Source organism: Pinus tabuliformis, chromosome X, assembly GCF_031772625.1.
Source record: "Pinus tabuliformis cultivar Carrire ecotype Pingquan chromosome X, CPIR1, whole genome shotgun sequence".
In the NCBI taxonomy this organism is placed as follows: Eukaryota; Viridiplantae; Streptophyta; class Pinopsida; order Pinales; family Pinaceae; genus Pinus; species Pinus tabuliformis.
In genome coordinates, this window is record NC_142308.1 from 1,142,076,554 (window position 1) to 1,142,101,471 (window position 24,918).

Sequence of the window (24,918 nt, forward strand, 5' to 3'; positions counted from 1 at the left end):
GCTGATCATAGGAATGTATTTGATGGAGTGTCAACATAATCTTCAGTTTATGGTTCAAGACGAAGTAATGAGAACAGCTGATCATTTATTTAATTCCAGGGTGACAAAAGAAAGGATCTTATGTTGTAAAATCAAGTCACCTAAATAATTAAAAACAATTGATCATTTTTAATTCCATGATGACGAAATAAAGGAATGCCCTAAAATCAAGTCACCTAAGCCTTTTTATATGGTGAAAGAAGCATGAGGAACACACTTATTGTAGTTTTTGTTTAGATCTCTGTGGTTGTGCCTTTGCTTATGCAATTATTCACAGATCACTTTGTAATAGAATTCACTTACTCCAAGCATTACTCAAGAGACATTAGATGAGTTCAAGTTTATATGGTCAATACATTTTGTTTACTCCTTTGTAAGATGATGATGAAAAGATTGAACCTAATCATAATAAATTATTCCACTTTAGAATTATGTTGCAAGAGTAACTATTTATGCGTGGTATAAATAGTTTTGATGTGATAAGTAACATTCTTGGCCCTCTAACTATATTTCCTAGATTGTCAATTTAATATGGTTTAGATCTTTCTTATGAAACTTATCCAAGTATATATTTGGATCTCTTTTATGCATTCCCCATACCTATTTTCTCTACTTCAGACTTTTACATTGTTGAAGAGCATGAAAATAGATCCGTATTGTAATAGAGCAAGCAATTTAAAATGATCCAATTTCTTTACCAAGCCAAAAGTTGCTCATTTAACTATTCCTTCTGCCATTTTGATATCTTGAAGCTTATTTGATAAACAATGATAGTGTTATGTATGAAAAACAAATGCAAAAGTTGTAGAAAGTTCATCGGTTATATAATAAAGAGAACAAATTTCAGCATTGGAATTTGCATTATGGACGTACTATTTCCATGGATTACCTAGGCATACTTGACTTTCCATTACTCTATGGTCTCTATGTAAAAGCTAGATATGCAATTTTTGCAAACAAATCTTATAGAATCTTTGATAAACTTCATCATCTCCACTATTGACCTGATTACCTTTATTATCTTTAAAATATAGTTGTGATGGACCTCTAAGTCAAATTGCATCTTTTCTTTGAGAGTCATCACAAGGTCCGATAATAGAAAAGTATTAAAATTTTCTATACAAGTACTCTTTGAAAGTTATAGGACGAGTCTTTGTGGCTTGAATTAGCATGGATGCAGCTTAAGAAATGGTGGGCTCCCTAGGAAACATATCCTTAGTATAGCTAAGATTCTTGGATTTCTCACTCTATTGCAAGGTTGATTTTTTTCCATCCACAACATTAAAGTTTTGAATGGCGTTGGTCGATTTTCACTTCTAATTTTTGTCAAGCTTCTTGTTGTGTGGATCAAGTTTGGTTGATTTGTTTGAAATTTTTCCAATAGAGAGGTAAGTCTTCATGCATTTCCCTTTGGCTTCTACATACATGGATTTCATATATGTTTTATCAAGGGTTTGAATGGCAAACAATATAAGCTTTGTTTGGATGTAGTTTTGCAATACATTAATATACTCAAACACTAGAAATGTTGATCACAATAATGCACATGTTCTGAGTCTTGACATTGATGCTTCCATTAGAAGGAATGATCTAGATTGACCACTACTTGAAATGGGATTTGCTGAATAAAAAGGGAGGTGATTGATGTTGAAATTATATGAAATTGATTAAAAGGAATTTGGGTGCTACAAGTCATGGGATTAGTGCCCAATGGAACTTTAAAAATCGTTTTTGGTAGATAAGATAATTATATTAGGGTTCAACGAATGACCACAAAAGTAGGTCAATGGGATTGAAGAGTATAACTAGTATGAATACAATGTGGGAGTTGAAGTGCAACTCCTAGAAATGTCAAAAATAATAGACACCTACATAAATATAAAATCAAAACATATGTATAAATTGAGGGAAAGGTATGGTGATACAAAACATTATGTGAGTTTGGACAACTTAAGAACTTGTCAAGAGAGGGAGTGAGAGAGAGAGTGATTAGATGATGAGGTTGATGCTGTCAAGTTCTATTGAGTTTGATGGCAGATGGTGAGGGGGTAGAACAGGGCATTGGCTTGTTGACAAAGTCCTCTGGAACTATTTGGGGGTCTGACTGTATGATCTTCGAGGGAATGTATGAGCGAAGTATACTTCTAGCATCTGAGGTCGAAAGAAGGAAACCTCGAATGGATATTTGGTTGCTCCTCTGGGTTTGGGAAGTAATCTAATAGGTGGAGGTGCTCTAATCTGAATTTGTTTGAAGTTGATCTCTCTAATGCTATGAGAACATGTGGCTTGATGCATGGGTTGGTATCGTAAAATTGGTCTTGATAATATTAGTTGGCCTGCAAAATGTGGAGGCTAAGGAGAAATCAGGGGTCTCACCATTTTGCTATCGGGATCTTTGTTGTGCCATTTGTTGCTCCAATATGACGGATCATCAGGGAAGTATGAGGTGATCAGTTTGGTCATCCCATGTTGGGGCATGGCATGCAAGAGCTAAAATCTTCGCTAGAAGATATCACCGACGAGGAGAGCTAAGCATCTCTAGTCCTGGTACTGGAAGACAGTAAGGAGGGAGCCCCATTAATCTTGATAGAGGTAGTAATAACATCCTCTGGTCTCATAGTATAAGGGACATCAGAAAATAAGATGCATCTCCATCTCTAGTTTGTAAAGGTGGCACACTTGGCAGATCCTACGAGATTGTGGTATATGGTTATTTGTCTCTAGTGGGAGTTAATGGTAGCTGACCTGAAGTTGTCCCAAAGGGATCTTGAAGGCCATTGCTTTGGTGAGTATTTTGGTCATCTCGTTGGTTACTATTTGGAGCTCTTGTAAACCATTTTCTAGTTGAGCTAACCTCCTCTCTTTCTCTAGTTATTGTAATGTTCCCTAGAAATTAACTGTCCAAGGGACGAAATAGCCTATCAATCCCCGTAGGCTAGAGTCCTCAATAAAAGGGAAAACCCCCAAAATACCCAAAGTCTGGGTGAGTTTTAGGGTAGATGGGCAAAGAAACCCAAAATTGGGGTTTGGAGTAAAGTTTATTCAATCATTTAAGAAGAAGAGGCCCCTCTAGGAAATCTATAAATAGAAGAAGGTTGAATTCATTTTGAAGCATCAAGTGTGGATCAATTTCATTTGTTTCTTGAGCATTAGCTTTGAGGGTTTTAAGACCCCTTTCCTTTTGTCTATTTTGGTGGTGAAAGATTCCACTCTAGTTGACACCGTTCCCTTTTTATCTCTAATTTGGCACAAGACTATTTTCTGAAGGAGGAGTGAAATTCTTTGTTGGATTGTCTTTGTTCTGGGCACAAGAAAACTATTGGAAGACATTGAATTTGTTTAGGACTTTTTGGTTCTTGATCTTGGCACAATAAACGTCATCTAGGAGAGAGGTTTTGCTGTAATTCTGTCCTGGCACAGGTCAATCATCTGGAAGACAGCGAAAGTTCTTGATTGGCTCTTATTCTGGCACAGGAAAGCTTTCTAGAAGGGCAGTGAAGTTCTCTGTGATCTTGATCCTTTTCATGGGAATAATAATATCACTAAGGAAGCAGTGAGGTCCTTTGATTATTCTTGAAGTTTGCGAGGAAGGAAGTCTGGCTGAAATCTCCTCCTAAGGTTGAAGTCAAGAGAGTATTCTTCCTTAAAGTAGACGAGACTGTCGAGGGCACAAAAAATGTAGTTCTGGCACAGTTTGTGTTTGAAGGCCCTAAGTCAATTGGAACAGGCTGAATCTTACTATCTGAAGCAGCGGATCTCTGAATTTAGGCAAACGAGGATTTTAAGAGTTGAAGGAAGCAAGGGTTTGGGCAGCGAGGGTATCTGTGGAGGCTTTCGAAGGTTGTTTGAGGCCCAAATTGACTCCGCAATGGATTATGTGGACAAGAAGATCAACGTTTTCATCCGAAAAGAAGAGTCCATGTTGTAGTTGTTTTTTGTAGTAGGAAGATGGTTTTCAAAGTCTGGTCTGGAAGCCACAATAGTTTTATCTAGTCCAAGTTGGTTGTATCTCTGCAATTGTGGATTCTGGTTAGGGTTTGCTGTACATCGGATTCTGTTTAAGGAGTGTATTGCTGTGTGATTTTTTATGAACTCTTGGTTATGTGGATTGGATTGATAAATATAGTGCACTAGTTTGATTCATTGGATATCTTCTGTTATGCCTATTGCTAAAGTTCATTGAAGAATACATTGACTTCTTGAATTTTTTTTATTTTTTTTTCTCTGTTGCAATTGGAATTTTTATTTAAAGTCTTAATACCCTAAGAGATTCTAGGGCAAAAATTACCCTAGCTCTCTACAATTATTCCTATTTTGTTTGGATTCCCTCCCTTTCCCTTGTATCGACTTCTAGTCAGGACCATCGAAATTCAAATAGATTCACAAACATTTTTTTCAACAATTTGAGTTGCTTTGATTAAGGTTTCTTTCTAAAGAGAACTTGAACCAAACTGATTTCAAATTACTTTAAATTTGTGGGTGATTGTGGCAATGTTTAGATACACAATTAAGTTGTCGTGGGATTTTGTCATATTTTGTAGTATGTTTTGCAACTTGCATATTGTAGAATTCTTTTTTCCATAAGTGTGCATTGTGTGTTTTATGCCCTTACTATATTGGTTTGAAATTTTTCAAATTTTGACAAAACAAGTCTTCATCTCTGCATCTCGAGTGGTAGGCCTTCTCTTTTTTGGAACTAGGAATTGCGCATCTTCAATTGTTCTTGTAAATTTGAGTTGTGCTTGCAACCTTGGGGTTGTGGTCTTGTGTCCATCTTGCAACTTTGGCTAATAAGCTTATGCCTCTTTCAACCTTGCTTTGTCTTTTGCTTATAACTTTGCAACTTGGGGTTTTTGTTGAAGAATGTAACTAGTTTCAGTGTTCATAATTGTATTTGAGTCATATATTTGTCAAAAGAAAGAAAGAGAAAATTTATTTGTAAAAGGGGAATTGTTTATAAGCATGGGTTTCATGCTTCATTCATTTCTAGGTCAAATCCTCCATTGTCGGCTTCTAGGGTTGAGTCGTTGTCATCTTATAGATCCTTCTTGGGCTTCTTAAGTTAAGAAAAAATTATTATTGGTCATGTAAAACCTCATTCATCAAGTCGGCCCCAAGCTCATCATGTCGGCCTCAAAGTACAGACTCCAACCACTGTAAATAGCGAATTAACTCGACCTATTTGACATCACTTGGATCTGCAACTTAAGAAGAAAGGATGAAATGTGAATATCATAAAAGAGCCTATTTCATAACTAGAAAGAGAAGGGAAACCAAGCGAAAAAGAAAGAAGCCTAGTCTTTGTCTTTTCTGTCACACGTGTGAAGGGATTGAAGCTCTGCAGGACAAAGGTACAAGATTATGATTACAGACCAAATTGTAGAAGGACGAAAGCCCTAATTGGTTAGTTTGATATATGATTCGATGGACCAAAGGCCTATTTGATTCTGCATTATCTTGAAGGTAAATTCTTGAGTGCTGACTTGATTCATGGAGGTAAGGTCTTTGTCTTAAGTCAAGATTGTCTCAATTTGATTTGAAGTTTCTAGTAGAAGAGTTTGACTGGGTTTTCCTGATCATAGGGGTTTTGCCCAGGCTGAGTGCCTACATCTGTTGCCCATTTGTCTTTAATGATTTTCATGTTTTGGTAGCTGTTTGATGATCAAGAATATAATAATAATAAGAAGAAGAAAAACCTAATAAGAATATCACAAGCAACTATCAAAGATAAAGAGAAATCAAATTAAATAAGCCCTAACTAAGCTGCCCTAGATTTCTCAACATGGTATTAGAGCTAAGGTCAATGACATAAAAGGCAACTAAAAGATCACAATTTGTAGGGTTAAAGGACAGTCTTGAAGGCAAAACTCCTAGAAGGAAATCCGAGCTTTAAAAGAGCATATTTCTGGGCACAATTACAAGTATATACAACTACAATCAGGGCGCAGAGCTGAGCTTATAGGTTGAACTAAAATATCGTTTTGCCGAAAATATCGCGATATTTTCGAATATCGCCAATATTATCAATAGTGGGTTGAAGTACCTAAAGGAGACTTGTAGCATATTTGTCAGGTCAGAAAGGCTAGATCTATAACCTAGACAAGGTTGAATCCATTGTGGGATAACGCGAAGTTCTATGCTTAAAATTTAGTCTCTGAAATCAATCTTGAGAGGTTATCATGGGTTCTATACTAGATCAAAGTGACCGAGTCATTTAATTTGAGGGCCGAAGATAATCCGTGTAGCCAACAAAGAATTCACTTGAAGTAGAAATCAAGACTGAGATCTATGAAGAGCGAAGTTCTATCTAAAATTAAGAATCTGAATGTATCTCAAAAAATCGAAATACAAAGACTAGAAACCAGCAAAAGGTGCAAGTATCAAAAGGACTAGGACAAAATCATTTGAGAGGCATTATAACCCTGTTATAAAAGCCACAGTCACTGTAATATTTGAAGGAGATAAGGTCCCTGTAAAGTAATACTTGTGCACATCTATAGAAAAAGGCCTGTATACAAGAGGATGAGTCTCCATAGTAGCATTAAAAACCGACTTAAAAAAATCATGGTACTTGACATAATAAGACTTGTTTTGAAGTGGGATGTAATCTCAGTCTTTTAAAGTCTTGTAATTTGTGGAATGATGAATAGGTTCAAGGTCTACAAGCAAGCATATTATCTTTGTCTTAAAAGCAAGCAATTTAGACCAAGGAGAGGTCTATTTGGAAATATGTAACAACCTATTCCTGAAAACCTCTACTACAGTCAAGAGAAGATATCTAGCATTTTGGGCATCAACTTAAAGGCCTTAGCTAACTCAAGTAAGTATTGATTGTACTCTTCATGTTTTAGTTTTCTAATAATTTGTCTTCAGTTTGCAAGAAAAGGGAAACAAGTGTGAAAATTTCATCACCGAAATTCTATTGCAACAACTAGAATTAATTCTTCTAACTTATAAATTAATTATTCAGTTTATTGCTATGACAACAACGAATTAATCACACTGTAATCTTCACAAATTAAAATACTGTGGAAGATAAACTGGAAACTGAGAAAATACTGGCACACACACAAAAATATAACACCATTATTTATAAACAGAAGTCCTTGGAAAAACCCAACTTGGGAAAACCGGTGCAGCAGTTGAGGGTTTTTATTATTAAGCAACAGTGAGAAATTCTGAGTACCATAAAAATCGGCAAACTGGCGAATCTATCTACGAGGATACTGGCAAAAATTATCTGAGGGAAATTACCCTCTCTTTGAGCAATCCCGACACTTGACTGCCCTTGAAAAACTAGCCGTCCAACCAACTCTGTGCAGGCCCTACGTCACCCTAGCGCAGTCCCTCAAATGAGCTGCTTGAATCAACTGCCAATTTGGCAGTCCTGCTTGCTGCTAACTGAAAAACTATCTCTACGACACTTTGGAAAATATTCCGGCCTTTGGAACTGAAAATGAGCTCCTCTTCAGCTGGATCAAATTTCCCTCTTGAGGCTTTGCGTTGCCCCTGTGTAGCCTCTTGGAGAAAATCTCAGCCTCCTCTTTCTGACTCTCCAGAACTGGAAAAATTCCTCCAGACTCATTGTCTTTGCCCCTTTCTGACTCTGCTTCCCTTCTCTAGTTTGAACTCTTTCGACAATCGTTGTTGCTCTCTGGAGAATCAAACTGCCCAAGGAAATCGATCTCTTGTCTCACAGGTGTATCTCTCCATCTACCCATTGACTTCTTCTTATAATCTCCTGTTGAGACTGTTACCCACCACCTGTGGGTAGTGTATATAGGAGAATTTTATTTCTCCTAGATGTTCCTCAGCCAATAACCAACAACCCTTTGCAACCACTAGATAGCACGATGTGCCATTATCTCCACCACCTGAGCCAACCATGTGGTCCCTCTTCCACTTGTTATGATTGTATGTTTGAAGGTGGGCCTTTTGACCCCAAAGGTATGGCTTTTCATTGGTATAGTTGAGTAATTTTCCTTGTCATCGGCACTGTAACCCACCATTTTGTGGGTGATGTTCCTAGGATAAATTTTTTCTCCATAATGGTCCTCATTTAACAGCCAACAACCCCTCGCAGCCACCAACTAGTTCGATATGCCATTTCTCTACCACCTGAGCCAACCATGTGGTCCCTCACCTATCTGTCATGATTGTATGTTTGAAGGTGGGCCTCCCAAATTTTAAAGGTATGCCTTGTTATTTTGTAATTGAGTATTTGAGTTTATTTATCATGGAAACTTTGGGCATGGATTAATGGGGGAATTCGGTGGAAAGAGTGGTCTAGGTCTGTGCTCTTGCCCCTAGGTCTCTTTTGGGATGTTAACCTTACACCCTAGTCCCATGGGATCTCTTTTATTGACCTATTGGTTTTAGGGATGGTATTACACGGGAAACCCTAATTTTAATTGCGTGGTCCTGCTCCCCGATTCGCATATATTACTCCCCTTCCGCTCATTACACCCCCAATCATCTCTTCTCCCCACCTGGGTCCATATTCCTCCTCTGGGTCCACATAGTGTCAACGACCCCTTCCCCTTGCCCCACATATTGGGTCGGGCTTGGAATGATGCTCGGAGGTTGATGCAGCTAAAAGAAAATGAAAAAGCATAATTGGTCACATTCAATTGGAAATTGTACCACAAAATGCAAAAGATGGCTGGGATAAATACATTTAGCACGTGGGCAAAAGCCATGGCATGAGCTCTACCCCATTACATGGCCATCACCCTAGTTCCTACATGGCCCTTGATAAGCCTCCTTTATCATTCAGGAACCCATGATTGTCCCAACCCTTGGTGAGCGATGAACTGCCCCACCTTATAAGGGGGTATCCACTGCTATACTTTACGCATCATGCTCTCATTACCTAGAGCCCCGAGAAGTTAACTAAAGAAAATCATAAAAAGGAAAAAGGCATATGAAGAAGGGTGGAAAAATAAAGGTCGGGGTAACTCATGCACCACAATTGCTCCCTCCTACACATTATTTACCCAAGTGTGGGCTTCCCTTTTATTAGCTACCCTTGTACCATGGCATGTGATCTAGGTTGCCCCCTTTCATTCCCTAGTCCATTCCATCATTATGCCACATGACACCACCATTTGAAGGATGTACCATGGACATACCACCCCTTTTAGAGGTAGAAACCACCTAATAGGATGCCTGGTTAATCCTATTTGGAGCTGGGAGACATTAGTACATGCCAAAGCCCACTATGGAAGGGCATGCCATTATGAAGTGCTCACTTGTTATCCTTGGTTTATAAACTCTTTTACTTGATTTCTTTAATGACTTAATGTGCTGGAAGGCACACAAACACATTGGATCTTATGCAGGATTGCATGTGGTTTCCATTTGGGTTTGGTCTCCCTATATGAGGTTCTGACACCAGAGGGCTACATTGGCACATGTAGGGTGTGTGAAGAGAGCCATGGGCCTCCACAATAGCAGACAACACTCCATGGATCCCAACAACCATTCAGAGATTGCTAGTGGTTCACTTATTGGACGAGGAAGATGTCCCTGATCCATCCGGCCCAGTTGGCCCCAGAGTTGCACCATACACTTGGCAAATGATCTGAGATTTTCACAATGATGTGGCATCACCTACAACATCATCCTAGACCTTGCAGGCGATCTACATGCATCTTCAATTTTTTTGGAGACCCATGAGGACACTTGTGTGCCCCACATGTCATTTGGAGCACCATAGGTTACTACAAGGGGCCAACCCCTTGTCCATTGCTTTTGGGAGTTCAACTACACATTATGGCACATATGGACTCCATTAGGCTTCCTCCAAGGGCCAACGACACACACTATCCATTATTCGACGTCTTGACAGGCTTATACTTTTGTTTATGAGCTAGTTTGGTGGGCTTGTCACCAAAAGTTAGTTATTTTGCACATTATTTTATTGTAGGGGCTATTGTAGGCCTAATTAGCTAAATCAAACTCATTAGAAGTGTATAAATACAAGTGATGTGAATTCATTTTATCATCATCACTTCGATGGATCGTTAGCTCTTGTGAGAATTTCACATTCTTTGGAGGAGGAGATTTTTGGATGAATGGATGAATTTTGATGTTTGGTTAAATCTTCTTTGTCTTGGAGCTTCTCTTGTTGGCAAATTTGATGATTGGATATATTCTTCTTGCATGTAAGTACCTTTAAAATGCTATTTTGTTATGTAATTTTGCTGCATCATGATGTTGGGAATTTCGCTATTCTAGGGCTTATTTACTACATCAATTTATGCGAGGTTGTGGAAATTAAGTTTCTAAATGGTGTTGTATCATGATTGGGCCATGCAATGAATGAATGAATGTTCCTAGGGATAACTATTTCTCCTGATAAGTCATCGAATTATGCTAAACGAAGTATAAAGACCTTGAAGCTGCTTCAAACTAGCCCTAAGCCTAGCGAAGTGTCTTCTAGGCCTCCTTGATAAGTTGAAATCAAGCCAAACCCTAATTTATCCATGACTCCATCTCTCCCAAAGAGCAAGGCACTGGTCTTCCACTGGTGATCACTTTAAAGAATATTTTTCTTCACCTTCTCTCTTTCTTTCTAGGCCTAGCCTACATAGGTCACCTAGGGCATCACTTATCTCACAATCTAGCCATCCAAATACTTTGATTTTTGGTCCACAACTGCGCTGGAGTTTTCTCTAGAGGCCCTCCAAATTTGAGGCAAATCCGACGGTGGGATCTCGAGATATTGCAAGCCCTAGCTCGAGGACTGTTTCTTGCCCTAGGTTTCCTTTGGCTAGTGACCTCATTGGGATTATTGCATCAAATTCAAAGAAAATTTCTCCTTTAATCCCTTTCTCCCCCTCAATTAGGTTAAGCACACCTTTGGTTGACAAATTCCATCGCCTTGACCTAATTCTGGTTCCACTTGGTCCCACAACTTATTGAAGCCAATTTCACAAAGACCACTTGGAATCCAAGTTTCCACAAGGATTTTAGGAGCTAAGAGTCTTCTTGACAAGTCATATACTCAAACCCTAGCTCTTAGAATTCCCCTAAGCCCTTCCTAGAGAGCCTTTCATCTTACTTTCAAAGCAAGCAAGCCATATATTTGAGCCTCTCTTGTGAATAGGCTTCTAGGATCACCTCTCATCCTATCATTGATCCATTTATTTTCATGATCCTTATTATAACAGGTCTCCTCCCATCGGTGAAAGTCCGTAAAGAGTAGGGAGCTTTAGCCGAGGTGATAGTGGGCTATTGCTCCATTGTTTCCCTTGACCTAGTAGTAGCCCTTCAAGGATCCCCTTTTCGGACCCTTGCTAGTTTGAGCGGTAACATTTTGGCGCCGTTGTCGGGGACACGAAACGTGTGTTTTGTTCCCATACAACACATTGACATATCATTATTGGTGACTCCATTGGACGAACGAAGCCCTAGTTCTTCATTATATTTTAAGGTTGATGCTTGTAGGGTGAAGCATGCATTTTTCTAGGCATCTTTAAAATCACCCTAGTGACTCCTACAAAATTTACATGTATACCCGAAGTAAGGTGTCTTTCTTTGATGATTTTCCCGCTTTGGACATCACTAGCATCCTTGGGCACCCTAATCATGTCAAAGGAAGAATGGTACATGGGGTACCCGTGTTTGATGGTGACCCAAGCTCCGCAATTGACCATGTGGAAAGATTTAATGCACATACTTCAAAGGAGAAAGTGGTCCACCAGGATGTCCTTATGTTGTTATTCTTTACTTCTCTCTATGGTCATAACTCATGGTTGCAAAATCACAAACCTAGGAGCATCTCATCTATTGAGGAGTTTGTTGATGGCTTTCTTAGGCATTTTCAAGTATGCCCCGCATTGAGCATTCAAGAGGAAGGCTTCATCGAGCATCATCAAGACCTTGAGAATCTAAGTGATGAATGGGAAGATGAGTCCTCCTTGGGTCCACATGATGAAAAGAATGATTTTGAGAACACATGTGTTGGGAAGGATGAGTCCATGGAAAGTGAAGTTGAGACTAACCTTACCTTTCTCAAGGATATTACTCTCAATGAATCTCCTTTTGAGAACCTTGAAGAAGGTGACCCCATTAGCCCCTTGGAAGATGACATTGAAGATTACTTCCACATTGAAAAGGAGAAATGGGAAATTGTTGGTCCTCAATTTGATTGTGCTCCCATTTATGACACCGACAAGGAAGATGAGGTTGAGAGTGGTCTCCCCTTTCTCTTAGGCATTATTTATGATGACATATTCATTGATACCCTTGAGAAGAAGGGTCATTATTTTCCCTTACATGAAAAGGATGATTTTGAGGAAGAAAAACTCGTTGAATATAGTACTTCACCCTCCCCTTTGCCTTATCCTTTTGTTCATCACTTCAATGTGAAAATTCCTTAAACCCGGGAATTCCTACTGCAACACTGATGATATTTCTTCTACTTGTTAGATTTACATGAACAAGTAATTTGCAGTTTCCTATGACAAACATCGAAATACATACACTGCGGCCTACACCAATTAAATAATATGCCAAGACAAGAAACATAACAATAGAGAAAGATACACACAAATGACACAGTTGTTTTTGGACAAATGTCCCTGGAAAAACCCAATGCGAGAAAACCGATGTAGCAGATCTAAGAGTTTTTATTATTAAGCAGTAGCAAATTCTGAATGCATCTTTGAATACCTCTCAGGTTATTCAGTTATAGAGAGAAATACTGGCAGAAAGATCCGTGAGATTACCTCACACAATCACTGAGAAAATCCTGGTTGATCCTGATACTGAATGAAGTGCCTCTGGTAGGCCCTACACTGCTCTGCGCAGTCCTCACGTAGTCTCTACGTCACCCAGTGTGCTGATCAATTTGCTGCCCGGAGTCTCTGCTCTCAGCCTCCCGGTCTCACACCCCGACTCCTAGCTTTTGAAACTGACTCTCCTCAGCAAAATCTCGGAGTCTCTCTCACCCTTTGCGCTGCCTTCGCGTGGCCCTGCATCAGCCTCCGCGTCTGGGCTACTGGATCACTCTTTGCCTCTCTTTGCTGATGATTCTTCGGCTGAGAAAATCTCTCTCTGGATGCTATCCTTGCCCCTCAACTGCAAGAAATCTCCTCGATCATAACTTTCTCCTAAGAACTTCTCACTTCAGAAATTTGATCTCTTGATCTCTCGGTGTGTTTTCGAAATGATCCTCAAGCCCCTTCTTATATCTTTCGTTGGACAACCAACGACCTAGATTAACTTCTAATCAAAGGCTCAGATCATTTTTGCTTGATCTTCGTCTTCTTCTAGAAGTTACACCCACAAGTAGATTAATACCCATGAATATTTTTAATTTCCTAAGTTTAGACTTAGGGTCCCATTAAAAAATATTAATTATTTTAATAAATTGTCTTTGGGTGGAATCTCCCAAAACGCTTTCTAGGTTCTTTGGAATACATGCACCCAAGCCTCCTTGCAAAATTTGAGGTCTAGAGCACATCCGATGCTACCCCAAATCAACACTCCCTCTTAGCAAGGAATGTGCTCTAACAATATACTGTTGCTGCGTATTGCTCTGACTTTGAAGCATCGTCCTCTACGCTGTTGATGTCTGACATGTTGTCCACCAACTACTACGCTGCTGCTGCAACTGTACTGCTACTGACACTGCCACTATGAACACTGCATCCGTACTATAACTCCCTCTCAAGTGTTGTATCTGTCCTGCTGCTAGCACTGCCACTGCCAACTGCCACTACACTGCAAATTGTTGCTAATAGCAACAGAAAAAAATCCAAAATTACTTGACTAACTGTGTTTAGTATGATACCACGTGAATGCTGAAGCTTGACTGCGACTAGTCTCTGCGTTGACCCTCTGAATATACTGCTCTGCTGCTGACCTTTGCTTTGTGCCATCTGCACTGCTGCCAACTCTGCTCTGCGCTGTTCAGTCTCTGGTGCTCTTAGCTACTGCAAGTTGCAATTGTCTCCTGACACTTCTCAGCATCATTCGACACTAGTCCATCCTGCTACTCCTAGTCTAGTCTCCCGTAGCAAGGTATTGATCCAAGAGGTGGAATCCTAAAGGATCTTGCCCATCTGTAGCTCTTTCAAACTACAACTCCAAATCAGCCCACCTCCCTCCTGGAGGTATCTCGACTGTCATGGCGAACTCCTCTTTGATCTTCGCGGGCGCAACCTTTGGATCATGTTTCTCATCTTTGTCCTTCTTCCTGAGAGGACACTGTGTAGCATAGTGACCCATCTCACCACACCTGAAACACTTGATCTTTGAGATGTCCTTCTTACGTCTCCCCTGCTCATCCTGTCCCTTCGATGCAAGGGCTACATTATCCTCCTCCTCCTTGGGCTTCGACCCACTGCTGCTGTTGCTTCCGTCAAGTTTGACCTTGACCATGTCTCTCCTTAGTTCCTCTTGTTTTAGAGCTTCCCACATCTCATCCCAATTTGGCAATGCTGCTCTGCCCAAGATACTCTGGACAAAGACTTGCCACTCATCTCAGATAGAATTGAGGGCTAGTTTAACCAACTCTGAATCTTGAGGTGTATGCCCCGCAGCAAACGATTCATCACGGGTCTCCTTAACCTTCATGAGGAATGGATCCACACGCTCCCCCTTCTGCATCTGAACAGATCTCAGCTTCTACTCCAAGTACATCTTCTGCTGCTCAGAAGATCCTTGATATAGCGTTATCAAGGCATCCCACATCTCTTTAGTAGTCCCTTTGCTAGAAATGTGACCCACCACGTGATCTTTGACTCCATCCAGGATCATCCTCTTAGCCTTCGCCATCTCTGCCTTGTACTTCTTCAGCGGATCTGGATCTGCTAGTTCAGCCACCACGCTGTGGACGTATGTCTTGAGGGCATGCTCATCTAGAAGGAATGACATTCTAGCCTTCCGGATGACGTAGTTGGATGCTCCATCCAACCTGTCCTGATCCCTCAAGCCACTGGTTGCCATTTCTGCCAACAAATAGAAAGTCGAATGACCTCCTCTCTCCTCTGTGCTATTGTTGGGCTAGCCTACGCACTCCCTGTTGGATCTAGTAAAAATGTTGCCCCTTGCTGCTGCTCAACTCTAGAGAATTCAAATTCCTTGGCTAGGAATTCTTTGAGGAAGAAATTCCCTCAGTTGTGCTTCTCATCTTTCTTCTGATGATCTTCCGCCCAGCAAAAATACCTACCGAAAAATTTGCATCCCACCAGCTCTCCTCACACTGAGGCTTCAGTGTTGCTCCCTCTGCCTTGGAAAAAATTCGAACTGGAAGTCCTTCTCTCCGTCGACTCTCTCAGAGAGAGACTGCCTCGAAAATCTGCCCTCCCGGCTTGGATTGCGCAACCCCTCTGGAGTTTCGAGCTGCTGCCTCCTGCAGCTTTTTCAAACTCCCTCTTCTGCCCAGCGCTGGGTCTACCAGCTCTACTCTTTTTGCTTCACCTGCACCTCCGATACCATGTGAAAATTCCTTAAACCTGGGAATTCCTACTGCAACATTGATGATATTTCTTCTATTTGTTAGATTTACATGAACAAGTTATTTGCAGTTTCCTACGACAAACATCGAAATACATACACTACAGCCTACACCAATAAATAATATGCTGAAACAAGAAATTGGACAATAGAGAAAGACACACTAAAATGACACAGTTGTTTTTGGACATATGTCCCCGGAAAAACCCAATGCGGGAAAACCGGTGAAGCAGATATGAGGGTTTTTATTATTAAGCAGTAGCAAATTCTGAATACATCTCTGAATAACTCTAAGGTTATTCAGTAATAGAGAGAGAAATACTGACATAAATATCTGTGAAATTACCTCACACAATCACTGAGAAAATCCCAACCGATCTGGATACTGAATGAAGTGCCTCTGGCAGGCCCTACGTTGCTCTGCGCAGTCCTCACATAGTCTCTGCGTCAACCTCTCTAGGCTTTGCGTCACCCAGTCTGCTGATCGATTTGCTACCCGGAGTCTTTGCTCTCAGCCTCTTGGTCTCACACCCGGACTCCCGGCTTCTAAAACCGACTCTCCTCAACAAAATCTCAGACTCTCTCTTACCCTTTGCGCTGCCTCTGCGTCATCCTCTGCGTCTGGGATACTGGATCACTCTCTGCCTCTCTATGCTGATGATTCTTCGGCTGAGAAAATCTCTCTCTCCGGATGCTATCCCTGCCGCTCAACTGCAAGAAATCTCCTCGATCAGAACTCCCTCCTGAGAACTTCTCACTTCAGAAATTCGATCTCTGGATCTCTCTGCGTGTTTTCCAAATGACCCTCAAGCCCTTTCTTATATCTTTCTGTTGGACAACCAATGACCTAGATTAACTCCTACTCAAAGGTTCAGATCATTTTGGCTTGATCTTCGTCTTCTTTTAGAAGTTACACCATAATTAGATTAATGCCCATTAATATTTTTAATTTCTTAAGTTTAGACTTAAGGTCCCATTAAAAAATATTAATTATTTTAATAAAATTGTCTCTGGGTGGAATTTCCCAAAACTCTTTCTGGGTTCTTTGGAATACATGTGCCCATGCCTCCTTGCAAAATTTGAGGCCTAGAGCACATCCGATTCTACCTCAAATCAACATTCAAGTCTTCCACAAATGATTCCTTTGGCCCTTTTCAAAGTGACCATGAGCCCTTTCCCCCTTTTGAGTAAGGTGTCAAGGAAGAACCCCTCATTGACTATATTTCATCTCCTTTGACACACCCTCAAGATTATGTCATATGATCAATTTATAATCCACCCTTTTCGGTATGATCATCATAGGCAACCTAATGTTTTTTCGTCTCATCATTCTCCCTTGCCTACTAATCATAATCCTATAGAGGCCATAAAATATGACATAAATGATAAGGACCATAATGGAATTGTTTTGATCTTTTAAGCAATTTTTGAAGACTTAGAGGGTATTTGGATCCATTTTGGATCATAAATGGATGAGAAAGTTTAGGGTATAAAAGATGTAACCCTTATTGATTATCAACCTAACTAGGTTTAGGTTTTGATATCTAAAGTTTGATTATTTTGATATTCCCATTGCAATAACATGCTAATCCTATTTTGTTAACTTCATGCTCCTATATATCGCCATCAACTTGAAGAACTATAAGGCCGCCATCGACTCACCGATTCATATGGGTGAGGACCGGCAAGGTGCGTAGCACGCTCGACTAATAAGGCTTTGTACTTGGTTGTACTCGTTCTTTAAGATTTGCAAGTACATAATCTTCAAGACGTTGAAAATGTTCATCTACCTCTTAATTAAAGATGACTGAGCATGATGAAGAGAGGAAGCTATGAGAATCTTGAAGTATTTGTTGGTGACCTTTTTGCCAAGTTAGGATAGAAGGAATGATGTATCAGAAGGTTGAAGTTCTCTGATGATGTGGTAATGCGAAAGAAAGAGCCTGTATAATTGAAAGAATAAAGTTGTTGATCTCCCTAAGCTGAGCGGAAGCTTGATTAAAGAAAGTGTATATCTCCCTAGTTAAGAGGGAGGACATATTGTGACAGCTATTGTGAAGACCTTGAAGAAAGAATGAGATCAAAGAATGGATGGATTCATGAAGTTGCAAACAAAGACTTGATTGTGTTGAGGCTGAGTTTGGTGCTGCTGAAGAAGTTAAAGAAGAAAGCTTCCGACGAGATGTGTTTGGATAATATGATGATGATCTAAGCAACATCAGAAGGATTAAGGACCTTGAAGGTTTGTGCTAACTTGTATATATTTGAAAGTCTGTTACGAATTGGGGTTGTGATTGTATAGGTAGATCTGTACATAAGAAGGTTGAACATTTTTGGAAGCATGCTTGGACTAATGGATATATTTGATTTAGTTGATAGGGAGAGATGAAGCATCTTGGGGCGACAAGATGCTGGGGAGGACATCTAGCTGGCTTGTGATGATGCCTAGATCTCGAAGTGGAGAGGGTATCGTTGGTCTTGTATAGCTCCAACCTTGGATACGATACCTAAATCCCTGGGTTCGTGTTAGAGCTGAAGCCTGATGGTACCTATAGTGGCTAAAGCTTGGAACACACCCTAGTCTCAACTGGTTAGATACCTTGATCAAGTATCTAATCTGTAGCATTGCGTGTGCTGTGACTCTTTATAGAACATATCATTTTGAGATCATCCATGTACCTATGTATATATGTAATTATAAATACCTCCCTAGTTAAGAGGGAGTGTTGAAGAATGTAACTAGTGTCGGTCTTCCTAATTGTATTTGAGTCATATATTTGTCAAAAGAAAGAAAAATAAAATTTATTTATAAAAAGGAAATTATTTATAAGCATGGGCTTCATGCTTCATTCATTTCTAGTTCAAAGCCTCCGTTGTAGGCTTCTAGGGTTGAGTCCTTGTCATCTTATAGACTCTTATTGGGTTTCTTAAATCAAGAAAAATTTATTATTGGTCATGTAAAACCTCCTCCATCAAGTCGGCCCCAAGCTCATCATGTGGGCCTCAAAGTATAGACTCCAACCACTATAAATAGCAAATGAACTCGACCTCTTTGACGTCACTTGTATTTGCAACTAAAGAAGAAAGGATGAAGTGCGAATATCATAAAAGAGCCTATTTCATAACCAGAAAGAGAAGGGAAACCAAGCGAAAAAGAATGAAGTCTAATCTTTGTCTTTTCTTTCACACGTGTGAAGGGGTTGAAGTTTTGTAGGATGAAGGTACAAGATTATGATTACAGACTGAATTGCAGAAGAACCGAAGCCATAATTGGTTAGTTTGATAGATGATTTGATGGACCAAAGGCCTATTTGATTCTGCATTATCTTGAAGGTAAATTCTTGAGGGCTGACTTGATGGATGGAGGTAAGGTCTTTGTCTTAGGTCAAGATTGTCTCAATTTGATTTGAGTTTTCTAGTAGAAGAGTTTGACTAGGTTTTCCCCTTCATAGGGGTTTTACCTGGGCTAAGTGCCTACATCTGGTGTCCATTTGTCTATAATGATTTTCATGTTTTGGTAGCTGTTTGATGATCAAGAATATAATAATAACAAGAAGAAGAAAAACCTATTAAGAATATCACAAGCAACTATCAAAGTTAAAGAGAAATCAAATTAAATAAGCCCTAACTAAGCTGCCCTAGATTTGTCAACAGTTTTGACCTCCACCACCTCTCCAACTTGACCATATGGTCTTTGACCAGTGCCGTGGCTTATACTTGATGGATTTTTCCTCCTCAATGGGATCCTTCAACCTCACAAAATAGCACTTACTCATATGACACAAATGTAGTAATTTAGATCATTTACTTTTATTTTTTAAGCTTCAAATCCAACTTATGTTGAAGCACCAGTTTGTAATAGAAATGTGTATACATATTGTATATCACTTGACCTTTGTTGAATAAATTAAGATGAAATAATAATATTAATGTTCAACAAATGACCAAAAAGGTAGGTCAATGGGACAAAAGAAAATTAGTACGATCAGTAATAAGTGCCTGTGGGAGTACATAAAGTAAGTCATTTAAAACATAATAGCCCATATTAATACACATTTTATTTCATGCGTTCTTTGGCATTTCTCCAAAGTCACAATATGTAAAATTTGAGCAACTTGGTTGATATGGTGGGCCCCAAATAAAGGGAAACTACGGCGGTGAAACTAAATGCAATATATATGGAAAATATGCATTAGATACAAAATATAAATAATAATAAAATTGAGAATAATCTATGAGAATATTTAAAATCCACACAATAAGCTCAAATCTAAGATAAAATTGGAGGTTAAGATTTCAACAATCTAAAACAGAAATCACAGGAAAGGTTAACCTGACACAATTAAAATATTAAATCATTTCATCAAGAAAACCTTATGCTTCTCCTTTTAAATCATTGAAGACAATACATTCTTAAATCTGTTCAATGCCCATTGATGGATGAAAAAATTCCTCTGCTGTTCCAAAGTTTTACAGGATGAGTTGAAACTTCTGGAAATACTTCAAAAGGTTCAAAAACTCGTGTAGGTGTTTCTTACTATGAAATATGTAACATTTATGACTATGATGTACAAAAAGGCCTATCTATCCTTTTCAAAATAAAACAAAAGGCCTTTGAAATCATCGACATCGGCCTTTTAAAGTTTAAAGGGTCGGAAAGATGAAAATATCAAAACAATATGAAGTAATTCTATTAAAATTTCGAGGCATTCCTAAATATTTTGAATGTAGCCTTAAACATTAACTGTATATTTTATGGTATGGAAGGGTCCTACAACCCACTTCGTTTGTCAAGTTTAGCTTTGATAGATTCAAGATTGGGGAAATGCAAAAATATGAATGTAAAAATATATTAAAATGGCATTGAAATGCTATTAGAATAATACAAATGATCAGTATTTTTAATTGATGTTGAGATCCATGATCAGATTCAACAATACATTTATTTTGCTAGATTTTTGAAGAAGCAAGAGTACAAGAAAATGTGCAGGTACTATTTTAACCGTTGCCCCTTCCCAACATGGGTAAGAAATTTGGAGCCGTGGAGAAGTAATGGTGCCCCATCTCATACTTGCTTACATTCACAAACTGTTAAATTTAGGTTGTCTTACCAGATTGACATCTAACCTCGACTAATTTAGTTATGGACGGCTTTAGTTCATTGACAATATATTGCAGTTCCATGGTTTAGGGTTTTGTGTTTTAACATCAAAAATATTATGTTAGAGATGCTATTAGTATGTTTACTATTTCGATATGCCTTTTATTAACAGTAATAATTCTCAAGCTTGACCAGACAGAGGAGGAGGTTGATCAGTGTTAATATTAAGTGTCAATAATCACACATTTCATTTTCAACACCATGTCGGGGATATACTATGAATTAATACAACTAGGACTATCTTTTCCAGAAGGCACAAAAGAATGAAGAAGATGAGGACTCTCTAGATGAAGATGCTTTGGAGGCCTTGTTTAGCCAATTAGAGAAGGATCTGGAAAAAGATCAGTTATCTGATGATGATGAGAATGATATGATTACTGAAGAGGAAGTCTCTAAATTTGAAGAAGAGTTGAATGAAGCAATATCTGATATAGATGATGATGAGAAAGCACTGGATGAGTATCCACCATTAAAATTAGAAAATTGGCAACTTCAGATATTCGCTGCAGCTCTGGTGGTTGGACGTTGTAAAGTTAGTGTAAGTGAGAAGCTTTGGTTGTGATTGGCATCATTGCACATCTATTTTTTATTTCAGTCTCTTGTTTACCAAGTACTAGATCAACTGATCCAAGTTTTCTGCTCAGGAGGTTAAAAAGCTTGCAGAAGAATTAGGCCTTGACAGAGAAACAGTTCTTGATTTGCTGCGGAATCCTCCTCCTGAGTTGCTTCTAATTCAGCCTGTGAAAGATAACATTGGGTCAACTCAATCTGCTGTTAAACCTGATAAAGATAATGTAGGGTCATCTGGATCTGATAGAAAACCCATAGATCCTACAATAAAAGAGGCGTCAGAGAGTGACGTTGAGGTTCCAATGTTTGTCAATCAAGCTCAGTGGAATAGGAAGAAACAGATGAAAAAAGTGCAGATTGCTACACTTGAAAAAGTCTACCGCCGTACAAGGCGCCCAACTGTGAGTATTTCTTTTTGTTTTGTAAAGCTATTATAATAGTGTGCTTCAAGTGGTATGTTTTGTCTTGATGTTGTTAACAGGATACAAATATGAGAATATAAAATGGGAAAAAGAGGGGGCTATTGGTGTTAGTCTGATTTGTGTGTCATTTAGCAAAATGTTGTTGATGCAAGTTTGTTATTTTATGTTCAAAACCTCCATTTCTTTTTAGCTTGAATGTTGGATGAATCAGCTTGCCTCAATGAAGATGCCCATAATGGTGCATAACTGAAATCACTGTAACTCGCGATCTTGGTAGAGAGAACTTCGACAAGTGACAAACAGGGAAAGTTTCGCGAAGTATATATTTATTAATCAACTACCTAAGAACAAAGCATCTTGGACAAGTAATATGGAAGTTGAAGTGATTACCTAGTCCATAGTTGAGAATGTAAAAATTCTTGTGAGATTTCATTGTCCAGTGAACTCTTGAATGTAAAAATTATTGTGAGATTTTGTTGTTCATGTTGATTTCTGGTAGCATCGGATGTGCTCTAAGTCTCAAAATTTGCAGGGAGGCTTAGACACATGCGTTCTCCAATACCCATAAATCGTTTCGGGAAATTCCACCCAGAAGCAGTTTTATTAAAATAATTAATTATTTTTAATGGGGTCCTAAGTCTAAACTTAGGAAATTAAAATACTTAATGGGTATTAATCTCAATTGTGGGTGAAACTTCTAGAAGAAGACAGAGATCAAGTCAATATGATCCTAGCCATTGATTAGAATCTAATCTGGGCCGTTGATTGATCAACGAGAGGATTATAAGAGGAGGCTTGATGGGCACTTGGAGAACTCATGAGAGACAGATATTCAGTTACTCGAGTAAGATCGATTTTCTCACTGGTCGAAGTTCGACAAGAGAAAATTGAATAAGAGGGAGAGTTGCAGGTGAGAAAGAGAGAGATGACATCAACATTTGTCAGGAGGGCAAGGCAAGAAGAAGCAGAGCAGGGAGAGCCAGCACAAAAATGTGACGTAGAAAGAGGCAGCGCAAGGCAAGTTACGTTGGGGTTGCGTGAGTAGTCTGACACTAGGCTAGCGTGAGGAAAAGTGACGCAGGAAGATACAAAGGGATTCAGAGGGCTGAGGAGCACTTCTCCTGGATCAAAGATTTGTCAGGAAGCGTCTGTAAATTTTCTCACTTCTGTTCTGTTGGTTGTATATTGTACAAGAGATTTTTGCTGAAGAATAATAAAGAAACCCTCATCTGTTGCACCGGTTTTCCCACATTGGGTTTTTCCGAGGACGATTGTCCAAAATTAATTGTCATTGTGGTTATTCTTGTGTTGTTATTGCATTCTCTTTAGAATTTTATTTGTGAATACTACAGTGGAATTTATTTTGATATTCACTGTAAGAACACTGTGAATAACTTATTTCTGAGTTAATAAGTAGAAGAAATAATATTATCACTACTGTAAGATTTCTATTTTGAATTTTTCACATGGAATCAAAGCAAGGTTAAGCAAGAGTGCAAACTGAAGAGCCCTCGTTGAGGAAAAGAAGGGAGTTCAAAATTACTGCAAAGGCAGAAAATCGAAACCCTAGAGAATTGCGTAGTTCTCAGGAAAGGACACAATTTATTCTACAACAGTTGCTGGGGTAGGATAGCGTCAGAAAACAACACAAAGATGGATATTCAAAGTAACTCAGAATTGGCTTCTAGACTAGAAGAATTCACATGCCTAGCAAGTTCAGCATCAGCGTTAGCAGATGTTTGGTATATTGATAGTGGGGCTTCAGCTCATATGACTAGAGTACGAGAATATTTCTCGAGCTATCAAGAAGAACAAATGGATTTTCATATTACAATGGGAAATCGGACAAAGTGTACTCCAGTAGGGAGGGGCACCATAGCATTTCAGACAGAAGCAGGAACCAACATCCGAGCCACCAATGTTCTACATGTGCCGGGATTAGGAATGAATCTGATTTCAGTGTCCCAGTTACAGGACAAGGGATACGATGTATACTTCATTGGAAAGAAAGTATATGTCAAGCATCCAAGTTGAAAGAAGAAAAGACAAATTGGAACTCATAGCAACAAATTGTATAGGTTGCAACTTGAGTCTCCAATGGCACTTATAGACAACAACTATGATGGTGAAAAGGAACGAAATGAATTATGGCACAGGCGAATGGGACATTTACACCATGGAGCAATGAGGATGCTCAGAGAGACTGTTACAGGAGTACCAATCCTTAGTAGTGAACATGATGACTTATGCAGAGGGTGTGTACTAGGGAAGTACGCTAAAACAACTTTTTCCAGAAGTAACAATAGAGCAGAATGTGTATTAGGATTGATACACTCAGATATCTATGGTCCTATGTCCACAAGAGCTCTTAGTGGTGGCGAATACTTTGTCATGTTTATTGATGATCACTCCAGAAAAACCTGGATCTATTTCTTAAAGACTAAGGATGAGGTCTTTGATCATTTTCGAGAGTTTAAATCTCTTGATGAAAATATGACAGGGAAAAAGTTATAGGTATTGCATTCAGATAATGGTGGAGAATATATGGACAAAGACTTCACAGATTTTTGCGCAAAGGAGGGCATAAAAAGAGAGTGGACAACTCCATATAATTCGGAGCAGAATGGAGTAACAGAACAGAAAAATAGAACTATTGTTGGGGCAGCCAAAGCTATGTTGTGTGATCAGGATCCACCTAGGTATCTGTGGGTAGAAGCTTGCAACACAACAATATATATCCAGAATAGAACTCCTCCTAAAGCATTGGGGAAGAAAATGCCCGAAAGGGTCTTCACTGGGAAGAAGCCGGAAGTCAGTCATCTCAAGATATTCAGAAGCGTGGCTTCTTGTTACATTCCAAACAAGAAGCACAATAAACTGGATTAGACTGTAGATAAGGGATATCTCGTAGGATACAACGAGACCTCAAAGGCATACAAAATCTACATTCCTAGCAACAGGAAGATTGTAGTAAGACGAGATGCAAAGTTCATGGAGGATAGAGCTTTCAAGAAATCTCGTGAGATGCCTGCAGAAGATCAGTCAGGAGATGTTCCACTAGTCCAGGAGTAGCAAGGGCAGCAAGGAGGACAGGCAATAGGACAGACACCTAGATCGATTATAGTGACCAGTACCAGTGTCTCCTCAGAAGGAGGAAATCCAGATGGTCCTGAGCAGATGGAACAACAGGATCAGGAGGACTTGATTAAGCCTCCCACCACCTGTGGTAGAACTAGCAGAGAAGTACGGTAGACACTG

General features: G+C 39.3%; 1 protein-coding gene across 6 annotated transcripts in view; it reads left to right on the top strand.

The window, feature by feature from the left end:
* The window catches only part of LOC149143892 (protein OVEREXPRESSOR OF CATIONIC PEROXIDASE 3-like), a 98,221-nt gene that overhangs the window by 15,567 nt on the left and 57,736 nt on the right, over positions 1 to 24,918 (top strand). For all 6 annotated transcript variants that reach the window (XR_016264598.1, XR_016264599.1, XR_016264600.1 and 3 more), the window contains exons 2-3: positions 20,919 to 21,206; positions 21,313 to 21,639. Coding sequence is in view for 2 of the 6 variants with exons in the window: in XM_089448816.1 (XP_089304942.1) it covers positions 21,039 to 21,206; positions 21,313 to 21,639 (495 nt within the window). In the remaining 4 variants the exon portion in view is untranslated. The remainder of the gene's footprint in view (positions 1 to 20,918; positions 21,207 to 21,312; positions 21,640 to 24,918) is intronic.